General features: G+C 45.9%; 1 protein-coding gene across 6 annotated transcripts in view; it reads left to right on the plus strand.

Annotated features, from left to right (window-relative positions):
• The window catches only part of LOC149325860 (uncharacterized), a 292,578-nt gene that overhangs the window by 93,379 nt on the left and 178,498 nt on the right, over positions 1-20,701 (plus strand). For all 6 annotated transcript variants that reach the window (XM_089563537.1, XM_089563535.1, XM_089563539.1 and 3 more), the window contains 2 exons: positions 4,493-4,608; positions 15,514-15,676. In XM_089563537.1, coding sequence (XP_089419663.1) covers positions 4,493-4,608; positions 15,514-15,676 — 279 coding nt within the window. The remainder of the gene's footprint in view (positions 1-4,492; positions 4,609-15,513; positions 15,677-20,701) is intronic.

Here is a 20,701-nt window from a genome sequence, read left to right on the forward strand (position 1 = left end):
CCGCAAGTACCATGTAGACCGTACCTAATATTGACAAACTGTGGCAGCACATATCAGCCTCTATAGGGCAGAAAGCTTCGGGCTCTGTTCACAGGACGCTGTCATTTCTACAGAACACATGTGACAAGAGCGTTGAAGCATTGAGTTTCAGGTAATGGGCCGCAATTGTTTTTTAATTCATTATCAGCGCTTTCTTCTTTTAGAGCGTTTACTGCAAGAAGCATGCGGCGCTCTGATCGCGTTGGCCGCACTTCGCACGAAATGATATTAATCACGTGGGTACAGCTCATCGTGGACTTCTCGGCCCAGTCTGCTTAAACCTGCCGAGCAGCGGCGCCGAAAAGTGCGGCCCTATGGTTTATTGTCATGAACAAAGAACCAATTTTTTTTTATCGCGAAACTCGTTTACAAATGTTAAGTAAGCTCTTTTTCAGCTACAAATTTTTCTGTAACCTCAAGCTTAAAGGCGGTGAGCTTCAAAGAGGCCTGCCTGCGTGAATTTTCCAAAGGCGCTACCAAGAATTCCGCCGACGCGAATCTGTGGGGCGAGCCGAGCTTTTTCACACAAACTGTGGGTTTGCTGCATATCTGCGTTGTCGTGTGCTTGTTATACTTCCGCCGTCGCAGTAGCTAGCTCTCTACTGGTGACAATCTGAAAGGGTTTGTCACTTACGGCAAGCTGCTTCGGTAACCATCACAGGGGACACGTGCAGAGCTATCGCTCGGTGAAATCGTGCTGTCCTCGGAGGCGACATGTGCGCTGAGGGCTTGGGAAGTGAAGCGGCATTAAAGCAACAGTTACTCCGGCTCTAACAGTGTTCTGCACCACTGCGGTTGTCCTTGAAATTTGCATTACTACAATGTCTTCTGCACCACTACGGCTGTCGTTGAAATTCGCATTACTACAATGGTAATACAATACACAATTTTTGCCTTGGGTGCTGCCCACAAAATCAATAAAAACTGAATTGAAATCGGTGGGCGGCGTTCGCCTGATGCAGAAAACCATCCGCGCTGGTAGCCTGTTGCTTGCTGGCGAGGTGATCAATCACAACAGCGGGTATGTTGGCATCTAAAGAAACAAAAAAAGCAACACCTGCCGCAGGGCAAAGGCCTCTCCCATGTCTCTCCAATTAACCTTGTACTTCGCCAATTGCGGCCCCCGTATCCCCGCTAACTTCTTAAGCTCATCTGTCCACCTATCACAATTTTTGCATTTGTCTGAGTGGAGTCCTTCCGAATAGAAGCTACACAATTGGGGATTTGGATAGGTGTTAGTTTGAAGTATACGCCAGGCTTTGGTCTGTAGCTTGAAGAGTGTTTTATCTGCTGGGGGAATCTGAGTCTTGCAAGCCTGTAGTTCTGCGGGACTTCTCTCTAAGAAAACAACCTGTCCTTGCCGGAGTATAGGGCGGGTGGGCTGCAAAACCCAGCTCGGCGGGACAGTTCTCGAGCTAGGTTATGAGCCGCCTCATTACCAGCAAGGGAGGCATGAGCAGGCGTCCAGATTAGGCGAATGCGCTGCTGGAAAAATTGTGAAAGCGAAGCCGATTTAAATCATATGATCTTGAACTGCCCGCAATCCCTACCCGCAAGTCAGTTCATTACCGGCTCTGCTCATTGGGAGGCTCTATTGCTCAGCCCTGGCCCGGGGACACAGATCAAGCTCCTCCAGCTGGCTGAAGACGCCGCCGCTGCCGAAGGGATAGCCGCCGCCGTTTAAGCGGGGAGCGACTTTGTGTCGCTCCTCTACATGCGCTGGAAATAAAGTTTCACCACCACCGCCACCACCGCCCACCTAACTTTCTGCCGCCCCCTGCTACTCTTGCCATCTCTTTGAATGCACTCCGTTACCCTTAAGGACCAGTGGTTATCTTGCCTTCGCATTACATGCCCTGCCCAAGCCCACTCTTTCCTCTTGATTTCAACTAGGGTATCATTTTAGACTTGCTTAAAACCAGTTACTAGGTGAGTTGGTATTTCATGCTTTCATTCACACAGCACGAAGACGAACAAGACATGAGATAAAACACTACGAAGCGCTGACTTCAGCGATGTTTATTGGTGCTCGCAGCGTGTGTGTGTATATATATATATATATATATATATATATATATATATAAACATATATACACACTACAGCGCGCATGAGCAGCAACGAAAGGAAATGCGAAGAGTCACGCTAAGACTGGCAACGGCACCGAACTGCACGAAGACACTCTCTTCATTGGTACAGAAAAAGAAAACATAAAGCTAAAGCCTAAAAAGCAAGAGGTCAGGAGGCAAGATCAACAAACCCTCAACAGTCCAAACTCTCTAGGTTAGAATTCTTAAGAGCCGACGCTCTTTTTCACACAACACCGATGGTTGGCCGAGAGTCGTCTGCTGTTTCCGCGATTTCACCAGCCTGAGTATCTCTATGGGTGATTTGCTGACTTACTTCTGAAGTACTATGGCGCTTCCCAAGAAGGGATCACGTTCTTTGCCTTATTCGCAGTGACGGCAGTGTATACCGAGATGATGAGATGACCGGATTACGTTGTTGTTATGTTCCATGAGGCTCTAGTTGTAATGATTTCGCGAAATCTTGTGAGCATTGACTCGAATCTGCATACTCTAACCACATGACCCATTTGAACGGTTCTGGCTACCAGTGTACGCTCTTGTTGACTATTGCCGAGAGCAGGCTCAGATAAAGCAAGAATGTTGTTCCAAACAAACGTGAGGCTGACCCAGTTGGGAGAAAAAATTTAATGGCCATACCTTCCATGCACACCATCGGCAACAATCTCAAATAATAGGTAAAAGAACAGACGTACATTTCGTGTTTTATAGACTAGGGTAGATATCTAAATTTATAAGTGGGGGAATTCCACCATCACTATAAGCAATAACTGCACTGTTAGGCACCGGCAACCCTTTGTAGAGTGCGCGAAAAATGCGGTCTATTCGATACCTTTACCCTGTGGCCGAACCTACTTCGGCCAAACGGGCAGATGTGTCAATGAGATACTCATAGACCATAACAGCGTCATCGGGGCATCTCGTCGTCTCGGCGTACACTGAGGTGACTGCGAACAGTGGAGCATTGAAACAGTGAATTCATGAGACATTAGTGGGTATGGATCACCTCGTGGTATTCGCCTACTGCTGCTAAATTATTATTGGTAGCATTTTTTCTTGATGGTGTTTCGGTTTCAACATGAACGATGACTGTGACGTAAAAAGTTAGCTTAGGTCGCGTGAAACAAGAATTAACCTCAATGTAATCGCTGATAAATGATTTGTTCTCATTCAGGCTGTTTGAAGCAGGCTAGCTGAGCGTTGTAGTGAATTAAAACTGTATACAGTGACTAAATAGCAGTTTTTATTTCGCTTCATGTGACGTTAAACCCCTTCTGACGTCAAAGCCATCGTTCGGTTGATAAAACCGGAACCGAAACAGCATCAGAAAATAAATTTAGGTATAAATCATTTAGCAGTCCTAGGCGAATACCACTTGTTGAGCCAAGTATGCAAATATATTAAGCTTCTCATTATGAAGAAGGAAGCAAGCTACTAAATTTAGAGGTCTATACTATTTAAGTGTTTTGTACAGTGCAGCTATAAAGCTATTTGCAGAAGAGTTCATAATGGATGTTACCTGGTTACATCATCATCATCAGCCTGACTACACCCACTGCAGGGCAAAGGCCTCTCCCATGTCTCTCCAAGTAACCCTGTTCTTCGCTAGTTGTGGCCACCGTATTCCCGCGAACTTCTTAATCTCATTCGCCCACCTAACTTTCTGCCGCCCCTGCTACGCTTGCTTTCTCTTGGAATCCACTCCATTACCCTTAAGGACCAGCGGTTACCTTGCCTTCGCATTACATGCCCTGCCCAAGCGCATTTCTTCCCCTTGATATTGACTAGGATGTCACTAACCTGCGTTTGTTCTCTCACCCACTCCACCCGCTTCCGTTCTCTTAACTTTAAACCTCTCATTTTTCTTTCCATTGCTCGCTGCGTTGTCCTTAACTTAAGCTGAACCCGCTTTGTTAGCGTCCACGTTTCTGCCCCATAGGTGAATACCGGTAAGATACAGCTGTTGTATACTTTTCTCTTGAGGGATACTGGTAAACTGCAATTCATGATCTGAGAGAATCTGCCGTATGCGCTCCACCCAATTCTTATTCGTGTAGTTATTTCCCTCTCATGACCTCTCATGACAAGACAAAAGAACAGACAAACAAGACAAAAAAACCGACAAACAGGCAAACAGACAACGGCACAATGCGGGGGATGCGCACTATAAGTGCTTACGCACTAATAACTTTTAACGTTGCCGCTTCATACCCTTAAGGCGGAGCTTAAATGATTTTATTATAGTTACTCATTTTGTGGAGACTTTTTCTTCCTTTCTTCCTTATGTAGCCTTTTTTTAGTAACAAATTAAGAGGTTAAGAACTGATGGAGTGAACAGTCCATTCACAGACCTTCTTTTTCACGCTAGGTATCAAATAGGCCTCGTGGTGCTTCCATCCACGGAGCTTGGACCCGTGACTGACTGCAGCGAAGGGGTCACGACAGAGGGCCGCGGCTTCAAAAACTACTTCAGCTTGGACTTCGGTAAGAGAACCTTCGGTTGTGTTAATAAGTACATGAACCCGTCGCTTGTAGCCACGCTTGGCCGTTGTCTCGCTAAAGTACTGCAGCACAGCTTCGCGCAGCACAAATGTTGATAGGAACACGAAGCACTTTTACCGATTATGTTGAGTTCGAGGGGAGAAAAGAGGAGATAGAAAAGAATTTTAATGAGAGCAAAAGAGGAGTGGTCAGCGTGTCGTAACATGGCCCTGGCCTGCTACTCCTCACGAGGGAAAGGGGAAAGAGTAGAGGCGAAGCATAGGGCAGGACCTGCTCGCCTAGGATGTTTGTAGCAAAAAGACCTGGGGCATATTTTGTAACATTTCGCTCTCATTTCCTCTTGTCCTTCCTCATTGGGCGCTGTGAGGGAAGCGACAGCAGTCACTTAGCGTCAAAAAGAGAGGAAAACGGATCGATGCTTTGCAAAATACGGTTCCCAAAAACACCGTCAGGTTGCTAGAAGCTTCAGTGCTAAGTTAAGTTTCACTTTCCATTCTAATGGAAATAAAAAAAAGTAGACTTCTTTGTCGTTTTTTCAATCAGGATCCACAAACTCGCTTACCTCTCCGTTTTATTACTTTACTTGTCCATTGCATTTACGCTAACCTTGTTACGGGGTATCAAGCAGAAACCGGGCGCCGTGTATGTGACACCAGTCTGAGTACAAAAATCTCAAAAGTGAAACACGTGGTCATCATCCGCCTGACTTCGCCCACAGCAGTACAAAAGCTTCTGTCTTGCCTTCGTATTACATGCCCTGCCCAAGCCCATTTCTTCTTCTTGATTTCGACTCGGATGCCATCAAAGCACGTTTGTTCCCTCGCCTACTCTCCTCTTTTCTGTCTCCTGACGTTAACCGAACATTTTACTCTCCATAGCTCGTTGCGTTGTCCTCAGTTCAAGCTGTACTACTTTCGTCAGCCTCCATGTTTCTGCTCCATAGGTTAGTAGCGGTAAGATACAACTGTTATATACTTTTCTCTCGACGGATATTGATAATCTGCCATTTATGACCTCAGAGTATCTGCCAAATGGTCTCCACCGGATTTTTATTCTTAAAATTATCTCACTGTCGTTGTATGGACCAGCGGTCACTGTCGGTCTTGCGCAGATATATTCCTTTATCACTTCCAGCGCCCGGCTAACAATCGTAACCTGCAGTTTCCTTCTGAGACAACTCAACATTACGTTTGTGGATGTTAATTTGAGACTAAGCCATTGGTCCTGCTTCGTAATTCATCCCTTGAATAGCTTAGCAAGGTAATTCAATCAGTGAATGGCATATCATTAAGGCGCTCTCAATTCGCTTCCCAAACGGGCTATTTAGGAATCAGAAGTGGACACAATGACAGCCGATGTCAGCGCTTTTATCGTATGGTAATGCTTCCTCTTGTGTTGTCTAAGCACCGCACGCGTTTTAGATGATCAGCGAACTGGCATCAGGGTTAGTACTGTTATCTTCATTAACCACTATGTTGAACTGCTCCCAATCCAGAACTTTGATTACCTCCTTTCAATAGATGGTGAATAGCACTGAAGAGAAAGCATCTCCCTGCTTGATGCCTTCCTTATTGGACTTCTATCGTAGTCGCTATGGAGGGCTGTGAAGATTGCGCAGCATACATACCTTCCAGTATTTTTACATAAGGTTCTTCTAAATTCTGATTAAGCAACGCCTGCACGACTCTTAATGGGTCGACTGAGTGAAATGCTTTCTCGTAATCTGTAAAAGCTATATATAGGGACTGCACAAGTAAGCTAAACTGGGCTAGTCGGAGCAATTGCATCTTCGAAAAACGTAGCGCGAAACACAAGACACATGGTATATATTCTGTTATCCTTTCTAATAAAAAATTTAGTCGTGAGAAGCGCTCGTGTCCTGTCTTCACCTTACCTGTGTCTTGTGTTTCGCGCTACGTTTTTCGAAGATGCTATATATAGGGGTCAGTTATACTCTGCGCACTTCTCTATCACCCGATTAATAGTGGGCACATGGTCTACTGCCGAGTATGCTTTACGAAAGCCTGCCTGGTTTTTGGGTGATTGAAGTCTAAGGTTGTCCTGGTCCTACAAGGGGCTGCCTGAACGCAATGAACAATAAGCTGATCAGTCTGTAGTTTTTCAAGTACTTTAAGTTCGCTTTCTCATAGATAAAGATGGTGTTAGCATTATTTCAAAATTTCGGTAAGGTCGATGTCATACGGCATTGCTTACACATAATAAATAGTTTTTCTAGCACAACCTATCCACCGTCCTTCAGCAGATCTCCTTTTAACTGATCCTTACCATCCGCTTTCTCCCTTTGCGTTGCTCCTAAGGCTTCCTTTACTTCCTCTTTCGCAAATGGCGGTATCTCTAGTTCCTGTGCACTAATGCGCCTCTCATTAACTTCCTGATTGCACTGGCTGCTGCTGGGATTTGTCTAATACTTCTCGACTACGCTACCAATCATACACATATAACGAATGATAGGGCCCTATTTGCTTCATGTCGCATTGATATCATTTTGCCTATGGCTAATTTCCTCTGCGTCGCTTTTAGGCTACCTCAGTTTTCTAGAGCGTGCTCGATTCCTTCCAAACTAAACTTCCTTATGCCTGTTAGCATGCTCTTATTAAATTGCTTTGGTAACTGTGATAGTTATATCTGTGAGGTTATAGGCTTGTAAGGTCTGGCGCTTCTTAACCAGATCTTTTGTGTCCTTATTGCACTTGCCCGTATCTGGCCTAACTATTAGGCCGCTTACTTCTACTGTGCACTCCGTAATGTTCAAGCTGTGAACGATAGTCGAAGCACACAAACTCCCACACGCACATTGGCTGGTTAGGCAAAGCAAAACAGTTTTGGCAAATAGGCTTTTTGAGTTCTAGATATGAATTCTGCAGCATTGCGCACCAGTGCTGGCAAAGATAAAAAAAAAACAGGTGAATGATTTACTAATGAGTGGGTCAACAATGTTTCTCTTGACCGCTTTCTTACTTTAACGGAATATCGGCAATGGTCCCGTCGTCCAGAAAAAAGATCTGCCTTGTCGGCCTTGGCTTGGCCAGCGAAAAATCACGAGCATGAATCTGTCAGGTGGTGTACAGAGAGCAACGTACGGGGCAGGTGGGCAACCTAATTTACGGCACGTTTTGGCGTCATCACAACCTGGCCGTCTGATAGTGAGCGAGCTTCCCACCTTGGCAAGGGAAAGTTAAATTAATGATTGATCGCTAGGGAAGAGCAACCTGCAACAAACTTCGTACTGGCTAATATTAGAATCGCCAGTCTCAATTATTGCAGCGAGAAACTTTATGTGTTCAGAATTTAGTAATTCATGCATAAACCTGCTTCCGAAGACTCCTATAAATTCACATCCAAGATTCCCGGAGAAAAACTCTGAAAATTGCCTAATTGTAAGATACTTTTATGGAAATATTTAAGGTAATAGTGCATTCTTCTGATACGTAGCAACATCTTTCTTTTAAAGTATTTCCATCGATCGCTTCGAAGAGTGAAGGCTGCCGTAGCAAACCAATGTGGAATGTTTTTGACGATACAAAAACGCTAGGCTATCTGCGGGTATATTGACTGCTGAAGGGGATTGTGACATTATATAAAAAATGCGTCCATAAAAGGCTGCTCAAAAATGCTTTTGTGCAGAGTTGTTGGTTATGACACAGACGACGCCAGCCGTTGTTGGCAGGAAAACGGTGGTGCTGGCAGGCTGTTTTTTCTTCTCTACCAAGCTCTTGTGGATATTACTCGCCTAGAACAAGAAATGTATGTGTCCTCACCAAAGAGAAAGTAATGCAAAAGGGCACGTATTCAACCTGGTTTTTCCGCTTTATAAACACTCACTGACACAAACATACACCACACCGCCAGTTTGAATCGGCGCAAAATAGGCCTAATCCCTGATCGTTTCGCTGTTAGCCGTGAGGAAGTGCGCGCCAGTATTTCCATGCAGGTAGACCGTAAATGCGGACTGGACACAAATTCGTCGATTGTTATAAGCACAGGTTTGGCGGACAAAGTTTCCCAGTATAAAAACAAAAAAAAAAAAAACAGTAGCGCACCCTTCAGCTCCACCTTAAGGGTATGGCGAATAGCGTCAATGGGTGAAGGCCCATTTAATAAGAATTGCTCATTCTCTAGTTCATCATTATAGATCCCTGGGATTCCTCATTCCACTCCTGGTGCAGTGGTGCAGCGGTTAAGCGATGCGCCACTGCCCTGCGATGACAGGTGCTGCGACCAGTGGGGCTTTTGAGACCAAGGTTTCTCTTCTCAAGGAACCTCTCGCGAGCATTCTTTAACTGCCACCAGTCACGGTGGGCAGTTTACTCACAATCCGGCGGCCAGGTCGTGATAACGCCATAACCTCACGTGACCCTGGGGGTCCACCTAGTTTTCTTCTTTGGGAATTTTTCGTTAATTTCTCGCTTATGACGAACGACGACGACATCGGCTTTTCTGCGATACGGGATGCTTAACACTTGCGCATTAAAAAGCACTGAATAAGCGAGCGTACGTGGAGGAAGCAACAGAGCCTATCGTAAACTTACATTAGCAAGCTACGTTGTTCCCTAGGCGGGCTCGCTTTATTCTCACCGCTCTTCTTTTGTCACCGGGCAACTGTCCAGGTCTTGGCTACATATTAGGCTTTGCTTTTGCGCAGTGCCTCCTATGCAATCCCCACGACTGAACGTCACTCTTTGGCACACGAGTCACGTAATCGTCTCTGTCCTGTGTGGGCTGAAGGAAAGATCAACGGCGAGTACAGAAGTGCGGGCGGACTAATAAGGTCACGTCACAAATATGCCGTGGAGTAACGCATATTGGTTGAGGTTGCTTTGCACACGCCATAGACGGGTGTTTCCAGAAAAAGGAGGACGATGGCAGTGAACAGTAAAATGGCGTCGGACACCGAATTTTGATTGGCTATGCGTAATAATGGCACTATATAAAAGAGTCAGTAAACAGAAACTGCTAAGGAGTATTCGCTGGTTAATAAGTTATAATTCAAGTTTTCGTGTTTCTCTTTTGCCACCAAAGGATGACTGGGACGTCTAAGTGAACTTTAAGTAGCGTGTGGTCTGAAATAATTTTTTTATTATTGCTGTTTATTCATACTTATAGCGGCTCTTGGGTTATAAGAAGCGTAAGAGCTGGAGCTAGATAGACACTTAAGTCCTGTCATGTCCTGTCCTCATCTTTCTGTGTCCTGTTTCAACGCTACGTTTGTTCGTTCAGACACTTAAGTTACGGCTATTGAGCTCAATATTTCTTGCTCCAAATGAGCTAAATTCCACTACCACGTAACAGGCACTTTTCGCTTCTTGCAGCCGAAGCAACAGCTGATGATGCAGTTAGTAGTTGTATAACGTGCATGACCAAATTCTATGTTGCTGTTCCTTGCACACAATTGTATCAAGCCCCATCGCAGAAAGAAAACACGCAGGCCATAAATTGTTGCTGGCACTCATTTGACGGCGCAAATAGCGCTATCGCGGAGGTGTGCCTGAGCAGCGCGAGGTTGGCAGCGAGATCCTTTCTCCAAGCACTACGACCACGAACGTGCAAAACACCAGGCGGCAGTCGGGATAGTCTGGAAAAGGATGGGAAGTGAAGCGCCTTCTTCATTGTGAGGGAACACCTACCTGGGATATGCCTGTGAGTTCGGAGAGTTTAGCAAGTACGTGACATCGAAGGTCCTTCGGAGTGAAGCTCAAAAAGAGCATGGCCTGAAGGCTGCAATTATGGTCCCGACGATCGCTAAACGCGGGCGTTCCGATCACCGCCGGGCTCCTATCGCTGGAGCACACAAGCGTGTTCAAATAAACGGCTGGTTCTGATTTGTAGGCTAGCGTACCTTGTCTGCCGGCCAGCGCTGCTTCTTGACATTCAGCGCCTGAGGTCTTTCACGTGTTTCAATGTTTATGTCTTGGTGGGATAATATTGGATACTGCATACACTTGATGGGCATTCAGCGGCACTTCAATGAAGGCGAAATGCAGGAACGCCGATGTCCTGTATAAGTTCAGCGGACTTTAAAAACCCAGACGGTATAAATTAATCAGTAGCCCTGAACTGCTGCGTCACTCAGCCAATCTTCTAGTTCATGTCTGCAAACGCCGATACCATACCATACCATACCATACCATACCATACCATACCATACCATACCATACCATACCATACCATGCCATGCCATATACCATATACCATATACCATACCATGCCATACCATACCATACCATACCATACCATAGCATAGCATAGCATAGCATAGCATAGCATAGCATAGCATACCATACCATACCGGACCATACCATACCAAAGCACATCATGGGCGCTATGCCGGAAGGCCCGAGTTTGGCGCTCGCCCGAGTTTCATCCGAGTTTGCGATGACGGCAGTCAGTGAACGAAGATAGCGCGGAACGTGCGCAGGCAGCGGACAACAAAATGTAGAGATAAAGCCACGTAAAGGCGATACAAGCGCACCCTGCTCGCCTGTTTCACACTTCAAGCACAATACACTGCGCAATACCAGGCCGCAGCGCTGCCTGAAGTTATCAGCGCCATATCAGCAATCGCGAAATCGTGACTTCTCTGCTATCTATCTGCACACTCGCCGCAAGCTGTTTGACACGCCTTTTCGGGCGCGTCAAAGGCGTGCCTTCTCTTTCAGGCTCTATCTGTCTCTCCATTTCCGAAGACGAACAGTGCGCACTAGGTGCACTCTTGTATCAACCCTTTCTGTTCTCTCGAATACGTTAAAAGACAACAGATAATATTATGAACAATTTGTTCATTTCCAAATTTGTTTTAAAATCTGAATCCAATGAAGCGTTGTTGAAAAGCACAGCTTTAAGAAATTAACAAAGATTTCACACTTTCTGCCGCTAGTGGCGATAGTGAGGCCATTGCTTGCAGCGTGGCTTGCATACGAACTAGAGCGGCAGCCCACCGTGTCGAAAACGAGAGAGCTCCTGCGCTGACACGCCGCTGGTAGCGCTGCCTTCGACTGAAAAGACTGGGCAACTACTACACGCTGAATCTGTCTTATTTTTCGGCCATTGCGATAATATATTTTATTGTGTCGTATATCAAAATATAACAGTCATGCATCTTCTGGCTTGCATAATAAACAAAAGCAAAAAACTGAACTTCACTGCACCCCCGCGTCACTGCTGCTCTCTGCAGTGACCTCAGGTGGAGCTCTCCTCTGCTACGGCCGCTGCCGCTGCCCACTATGGCCAACCATTGCTTTTAGTAGACTCTTGGCGAATCTCAGCGGTAGAAATTGGCCGTGCGAGCGGCTGTGATGCGGTGTGAGAAAAAAAAATTGCTGTTTGGCTGTATTCAATGATTCATTACGTATGCCTGTTGTGAGTGACGCCTCTTTAGTGCACTGCGGATGCGAAGAGCGTGCTACCCAGCGACACAACTCATCCTATGTCATCAGACGCTGACTAAAAGCTGTGAAGGGGGTGGCGCGCGTATCTGCGTAGTATTTGTTAACGTCGCGCACTTCAAGGTTTTGCGGACTGGTTTGGTCACTAACGTCGATCGCCGTTGTATACCGCATTAATATCATTCGGGCAGGTGAGGGATCCTGTTTGTAATAATGGAATCGGACTTATAACAGAGAAAGGTGTTACGGTTGTGAAGTACGCATGTAGTGCTTGCGTGCTGGAAATTACAAACACTTCATTGCACTGGGTCTGGAGCAGCGATCGTTCGTCGATCCCAGATGTGTTTGACGCATTCAATGCTGAGCTTTATCACCGATGAAAGGACGGCCAAGCCAAACACCTGTGAAGCGATGTTGTTGGAGTATATAGGACGTGCTCCAAGCACCGGTTCGTCGTCGTGCTCCGTGTCTGACGCCTTGCAAGCAGGTGTGACGCGCCTTGAGCGTTGTGCTGTGTCTTACGTGGTTGCAACAGGCTATAGGGTTGTGCAATTTTGGTACGCGAGCGAAGAAATCGGCGGCTTTCGCCACGTTGCGTGTCCTTCGCAGAGGTGCTTAGATTTATCAGCGATGACGTCCGTTTTGCCTGTTATATTTCGATGGTCAACATCGTCGATGTCTGTCAGCAATCAGCACAGCCGCGCAGCGTACCTGTAGCCGGCAGGGATGTTGGGAGTGGCCCACCCATAGCGCGTACGCCTATAATTTATGTACGGCACGCCGGGGGCGTGACCAATGGTTTTGATTGACAGGTGAACTCGGAGCTAAACTCGTGAACTGTGAAGTGCCCCGAATTCATCTCGGGACTGTCATGGCGGCAGCAGCAGCAGCCTGGGTAATCGCTTCCTCTGACGGCAAATGTCAGTACGGCCGGCTGGACCCGTTTACTGCCTTGGCCGACGACGAATTCCAGCGCCATTTTCGCCTGTCCAAAAATCGGTACGATGGTTGTGTAAATAGTTAGGCGACGACCCACGCCTGCGGAGAGTGCGTACCGGGCTTCATTCGCTTTCGGTCGAAGAGCAAGTCCTCTGCGCCCTCCGGTTCTTCGCGACCGGGAGCTTCCAGGGGAGCGTCGGCGCAGACCGCTCTATTGGACGCTAATAAAGTACTGTGAGCCGCTGTGTGAGGGACGTCGCCGACGCGCTTATCGACGCGGCTGTGCAGAAGCGGTGGCTCGCTTTGCCCACGACTGCGGCCGAGCGTGCGTATGTTGAGGAGCGTTTCCTTCTGCGCGGCGGCATCACAGACGTCGTGGGATGCGTCCACGGGACCTACATTGCGTAAACGCCCCTTCGAAGTCCAGCCCTGACATGGTGAAGGCCAACTATTTAACGAGGAAGGCACATTATGCATTGAACATTGCAATCAGTGAAAAATAATTGTTCTCACCAAGTCCTTTGTGCTACTCTACAGCACAGTGCCAAAGTCGGTCCCAGACTCTTTTGGCGAAGACTGGATCAGCCGCTAACCGGTTCCGCAGAACAATTCATAACATGCCAGGTACCTTAAGAGAGGCCCACAAAAAAAAGTGGACTCCTCGGCAAGGGCGAAATCGAAAGTTGCAGATGGCCACTTGTTAATCGGGCCACTGCAGAGCACTCACCACTGTGCTAATTAATTAAATCCGACGAATGAATGTCATCTTTCGCACAAACCTCTCACTTGCATCTAAAAAGTATAGTCACAATGCTGCAGAATCGGGAAGATAACCGCCACTGCTGACCAAAAGCCGGTGCGAGCTCATTGACAACGAATTTCGGACAGCTCACATTAACGCGGTATGCATGCAATCAACAGATGCATGCAGTTCATTTCAGAACACGGCATAATATTCAAGCGATTCTGAACAAAACGAGCTTTCTGATTCAAGTCACGCGAAATTCAACTTGCGATGAAAAAAAAAATCGCGAGATAAAAAAGTTTCACCATGTGGGATTTGAACCCACGCGCTACCATTGCCTGTCGACTCTCCGGAGCGACGCGTTAGACCACACGGCCACAGAACAGCTTTTTTTTTCTTTCATGGTATTTATTTACATGGTTTTGTATACAAAGCATATATATACATATGTGTGTGTGTATATACACACACAAAAACAACTATTTACAGAGAACCTAGGTAGGCGCTACGTGGCAGAAACATAATAGTAACATATTATAACTAAAAGGCCGGTAAAGATATACAGCGCATCAGGAGAGGAAACCAATCCGGTACAAAGTCCGATTTTTTGTAAATGTCCGTTACCTGCAGCAACATTCGGCTAAAGTGAATTGTGGGCGAAACAACAGGTTCAACGTTGCGATCTTGCATGCGCGTTTTCCAAAGACTATGAAGTCCAATCAGAAGAATCATATCATAAGGATTCGAGTCAGGTTGGGAAACAACAAGGTAGCGCACACTGTAGGAATTTAGAATTTAGGAATTTAGGAATTTCTCCTTGCACCAAAACATTTTTCTATAAATTACACACTGAAACTCTACCTGTCAAGACGTGGCTCGATAGGAAAAACATTTTTGTGTCTTCTGTAAACTGTCGCTTGTGCAATGTGCCTGAAACAATTGAACATTGTTTTATAGAATGCAAAGACGCGATTTTGTTTTGGGATGTGTTGCAAAGGACGCTACAGAAAGATTTCCTACGGCCACAGAACAGCGCTGAGCGCGGAGTGATACACCTCTCTTTATTTTTTTTTTTGCGGACTACTTCCGTAGCCTTCACAGCGTTGCACATATACCTCGTCACCATTGGCGGTCAGCTGATGACGGGCGTTGGCAGCGTTCCCTCGCGGTACAAAGCAAAATATATAATGCATAAATCACTCCAAAGCGCTTTAAATCCAAATCTTGCACGCTATAAAATGCTTATAAAGGTGTTTTAAGTGCATTATAAAATTCAACAAACCTCGTTTGTCTAATTGCACACGCAGTGCACTTGGTGGAGCGAAACACAAATGAAAAGTGCACCGGCGGTTGGCTCACGTGACGCGTTGTTTGTAGACCGCCCAAGAAGCCGATGAGGTGGCGCCGATGTCATGATAAAGCACGGAATACATCCAGATAACCCAATGAAGTTTGAGGCGTGTCGAGGGTGGGATTTTGTCTTGCTACGATTAGTTCACACATCTGAGGGTGTCGCCAGAGCTCGGGAAGATTCCGAGTGTCAGCAAACTCGGGCCTTCCAGCATAGCGCCCCATATCACACCATACTAAAACAATTCCGTGTTTTTAGCTAGCACCGGGTCATGTTAACATTTTTTCGCCTCTTTGCTTGAGGTTTTTCTATCAGACCCATGAGCACAAATTTTGCTGGCAGTGTTTCGCAGCGCGCCTTGTGCGCATACGTTAAGTGAATGAGCTATAGGTAGTAATTGTTTGATACCTGCGACGCAATGGCGGCATTTTTTGCGCGCTTTCCGCCAGGTCCCGGTAGCAATCACTTCCGCTTCGAGGTGCGCACAGACTACGAGCCTCTGGACGAGCAGCCCCTGACCGCGGAGTGCCCTGGCGCCCACGTGACCCTCAGCTGGTGGCCCTGCATGGTAAACGAGCATCCTGGCTGCCTGCTCCACTTGTCTGCTCCGTGGTGAGTCCCTAGCGCAATGTGGGACGGATCGTTGGCACCCAGCTCTGAGAAGAGTGGCTTGGCTTCTGATGTAGCCCGAACAGCAACCGGAAGTAACAATCCCCAGTGCTCATCCTAGCGAAACCCTGCCGCCACGCCGGACAAATGCAGCTCCCGTGTGAGGACGAAACCCCGATAGAGCCTGGCTGCTACCAGGACAATATGGACTGCTGCAGAGCTGCATTAAAGGGAGTTTTCCTGTGCTTTTGGCATTCTGCCTGCACACCTAATGCGGTATCGAACGCACGTACACGTTTGATTCAAGTGAAAAGTTGCAAAATAGGGCAATGGGCTAAAACACCGCCTCTGCCCCGACATCGTTCATAATTTTGTTCTGGCAAATTAACATATTCGCATAGGAAATTCACTGTTGGCCTACTGCATAATGTATGCATAATATGTGAAATATTAAAAAAATAAGGTTAGAGGTATTTAGACAGTATGATGTCTCGCGAAATCACCCAGAACTACGTTCTTGACGAAAAAGTTGAGTGTAATGTGGAAGCAGCTTTTTCACGTGTTCTTAAAGCATTGGACGGTAACAGAGATGCTAGTAAATCATTCCAATCTGCTACCTTTTTCAAAAAGTAATTATTAACATGGATTACGTTAATTCATAGATTCAGGGCTTGGTAACATATTAATTTCTTGCTCTAAGGCGTTTAACTCGTTTGGGGACTGAGTAAAGGAAACTTCGTAAGTGCTAAAACTACAATTTTAATTAATTGTCAAGTACCACATTCGGCTTAAGGTGGCACACTATGTAGACGCTGCGGTTAAGTGAACTAGTCAGTACGTGTATATCTGGACATTATAAATGGAGCTGGCCTATGCACGCTTTCAAATTTTTTATTCATAGAAAATTTTTCTCATGGTTTAAAGTTTTATAGATATTAAATAGTGAGTTAGTTTGGTAGATTGTGAGACCACTTGTAATCTTTGACGAAAAAACCAGAGTCTCTTTCTAGCAGCTGAAGAAATTTGCAGTGCATGATTTCTGAAGGTCAAATCCCGAGAAATGGGGGCTCTGAGGTGTTTGGGTGTGCATACTCTGGGAAGTGCAGCAGACCAGAGCTCATAACTGCACTCACGAACATTTTGGCTCATGCGTACTGTCATGAGCACTTCTGAGCTAAGAACAATATAGGACCCGAGACGGACTGCTCAGATACACCGTAATCATCATCATCAGCCTGACTACGCCCACTGCAGGAGAAAGGCCTCTCCCATGTCTTTCCAATTAACCCTTCCATGTGCCTGCTGCGGCCACCCTATCTATGCAGACTTCTTAATCTCATCCGCCCACCTAACCTTCTTCCGCCCCTGCTACGCTTGCCTGCTCTTGGGATCCACACGGTTACTCTTAAGGAGCATCGGTTATCTTGCCCTCGCATTACTTGCCTCTTCCCAACCTCATTTCTTCCAGTAACCCGTGTTGGATTCCTCGCCTACTCTGCCCTCTTCCGGTCTCTTGACACTGCACCTATAATCTTTCTTTCCATAGCTTGCTGTGCTTTGCTTAAGTTGAATCCTTCCGTATGCCTCCACGTTTCTGCTGCATAGGAGAGTATCGGTAAGATACAGTTGTTAAATTCTTTTTTCTTGAGGGATAATGGTTAACTTCCATTCATTATCTGAGGGAACTTGTCAAATGCGCTTCACCCCATTCTTATCCGTCTAGTTATTTCCCTCTCATGATGCGGATCAGACGTTTTCTCTTACCACTTCTAGCACCGTGCTATTAATTGTAAACTGCGGTTGCTTTCCGAGACTGTTGAATATTACTTTGGTTTTCTGCATATTAAATTTAGAGCCTTAGTGCTACTCTTACCGTGTAACTCATTGATCATGTTTTGCTGTGCATCTCTTGAGTGACTTAACAAGGTAATCTCATCAACGAATCGCAGATTACTTAGGTATTCTCTATTAACTCTTATCCTCAATAGTTCCCAATCCCGACCTCTGAATACCTCGTGTAAACAGGCGGTGAACATCATTGGCGGTATGGTCTTTCCTTGTCTGGCACCCTTTCTTGTAATTTTATTGCTGATTTTGTCGGTGACTGTGGTAGCTAAACCTCCGCTATAGGTATCTTCCAGTATTTTTACATTAGCTCTTCGACGCATTGATTCTACAATTCCTGCATAAATGCTGAGGTTTCAACTGAGTCCAATGATTTCTCCTAATCTATGAAGGCTATATACATGGGTTGGTTATACTCCGCACATTTCTCTATCCTATGATTGACTGTCTGAATACGGTCTATGGTCGATTACTCTTTACGAATGCCTGCCAGATCATTTCGTTGATTGACGTCGAAGATTTTCCTGACTCCATTAGCGATTACCTTAGTAAATACCGTATAGGCAAATAGCAGTAAGTTGACCGGTCTGTAATTTTTCAAGCCCTAGACGTCTATTTTCTTAAAGATTAAGGTGACGTTAGCTTTCTTCCACACTTCTCGTACCCCGAGGGCATAAGGCATTGCTTATAAAGGGCGGCTAGTTTTGTCTAGCACAATCTCCCCTCCGTCCTTCCAGAGATCTGCAGTTGCCAGATCTTAACCAGCAGCTTTCCCCGCTTTTAATGCTCCTAAAGCTTTCTCTACGTCCTCTTTCGGTGCTGAAGGGATGTCCCAGTGCTGTACGCTACTGTCTCTCTCTTCAACATCCTCATTTTCGTGACTGCTGTATAGAGTTTTGCAGAATACTTCGGCGACTCTAACTACGTCATCCATATTGCTAATGACATCGACTTCTTTGGGACTTAAAGAAGATATCTGGTTTTTGCCTACAGAGGAGGCTACGCTCAATGACTCTGATTCACTAAAATTCATTTCAACCAACGGTCCTCTAGTGGTTAGGCATGCGTTATTCAGTGCTGACGTTTATGGTTAATAGTCATTAGTATAAGTTTGCTCAATAAATCACTGTAATGACTCTGTCGAAAGCCTTGATAGTGTCAAAACATTTTGCATCGATTTGGTTCTGATCATTCACCATGTTTGCGAAGTCATTAACAGTTTGTGCTGGTTCCGTTACAGTTGAAAGCTTTTCTTGAAAACCACGTTGGTTTTGAAAGGAGCTTTTGTCAATTAAATACTTGTATAGATTGCCTTTGACAGTATGCACTTGAATTTTGCAACACACCCAAATTAAATAGATTGGCCTGTAATATTCATCTCTTTGCCGGTCCCCTTGTTTGTGTAGTGGGACCACCTTAGTTATAAGCCAGGCATCAGAAACTTAATTGTTTCGTTTCGGCTCGAATGAGGTTTTACATAAAATGATCAAATAATAGGTGAGCTCATTCCGCTTGCGTGCCCAAAAAGGCGTTTCGTATGCTGTCCGGTACGACAGACTATTTTTCCCAGGGACGTTCTTGCAGGGTAGTTTGCCCCTTTTTTCATTGACATTTAGCGCAGGCGATAGCGCTCCTGCTTACGAGGAAATAACACTCCCCTGCTATGAAGACATAAAGTTCCTTTATGTGATGTATAGTCACAACTAAGAAAAAGAATTGGGGCTTCTTAACAACCACAATTTGATGTAATTTATAAATCGGGGATGTTCGAATTTGGCTTTGCCTCCTGTGATTTGGAGTTAGTGCTTACGGTTAGACTTCTGTTTTTAATATTGACTGTGGACGCTGCATCTTTTTAAAATCTTCCACTCTTTGAATAACTGGATGCAAGCATGCTTGGGGTCATAGCAGTGAAGGGCTAGAGTGATGCCCGTGCAAGGTTCTAAGATTTTTCTGTGCTCCGGCAATCGCTGACTGAGGCACGCATCTGCCTGGCCTATGTAATATAGCCCGCGTGATAACAAAATGCTTAACGCCATGCTACAAGAGCGTTTGGCGATGTTGACCGCGTTTTTTATGGGGCGAAGCTGTTTCTTGTCTTCCTAATTCAGGCTTCTGCAAAGTGTACTACGCTTGTTGAGTGAGGAAACGCAATCGTGCCCGTCCAAAAATATTCCTGACGTTGTGCAAAATTTGGCGAAATGCGCTTCTAGCATGGTGTCGAGCATTCCCCTGCTATGCGGGCTTTTCTGCATGGGCGAGACAGGCAGGTGCATTAATCGAAGATTACGGCAGCAGAAGGAAAGCCTGGAAGTTGGCACGGCCTAGCCCTGCACTGCTATGACTGCAAGCATACGCCCAAACATTTATTCAAGCAGTGCAAGACGTCAACAAGATACCGCGAAAAGATGGCCCGAGAGACACGCGAAACGATGCGCATTCTTAACAACCGAAAAGAATGCGTTAACTCCCCGTAGGCCTTCCTGAACCGAAAAGAGGTATGCCACGTTTGAGAGGGACAATTTATTTCCTCTTCTGCTTTTCTTCGTTTTCATTTTCCGTGGCGTCTCGCCGCACTCTCCACAAGGTGCCCGCATCGACGGAGAGGTTCATTGGGTCCTTAGTACGTGTGTTTTTGTTCCAATGTCCAGGTTTTGTCCGCACGTCCTGTAAAAGAAATTATAGGGGCTTAACGTCGTCAAGCTGTGTAGACGTCTAAGTGCTCATTTGTAGGTGTTCATTCTTCAATTGAAGGAAAGATTTAAGCTCAGCCTAAGGGTATGATGTGATATCTTTAGTGCGTTAATTCTCATATGTGCAGAATTGGTCGTTTCATTTTATACTTAATCTTCACAGACAGCGGCGAGTCCTCATGCCGCTACCTGCGCTGTGGCGTAGCGGTTGTGAGATGCGCCACTGCACTGGCAGGTGGCTGTTTCTATCACAGCCACCACTAGGAACCGTACAACCCTTGTTGCTCTTCTCGAGCAACCTCTTAGGCAGATGGCGCGACGCTCCTCTGATCTTACCCGACTATACCCGAGTTACTAAGCATTTTTTACCATGAATAAGGTCGACAGTACAGGGTTGCTAGACAACGGCACAAGATGATAAGTACGTGCGTGCATCAGTACGATGACAAGATTCTTGGTCGGTATTGCTGAGCGTATGAATTCTTTCGCA

The sequence above is a fragment of the Amblyomma mixtum genome, chromosome 10 (genome assembly GCF_055824585.1).
Source record: "Amblyomma mixtum isolate Tamu chromosome 10, ASM5582458v1, whole genome shotgun sequence".
Classification (NCBI taxonomy): domain Eukaryota; kingdom Metazoa; phylum Arthropoda; class Arachnida; order Ixodida; family Ixodidae; genus Amblyomma; species Amblyomma mixtum.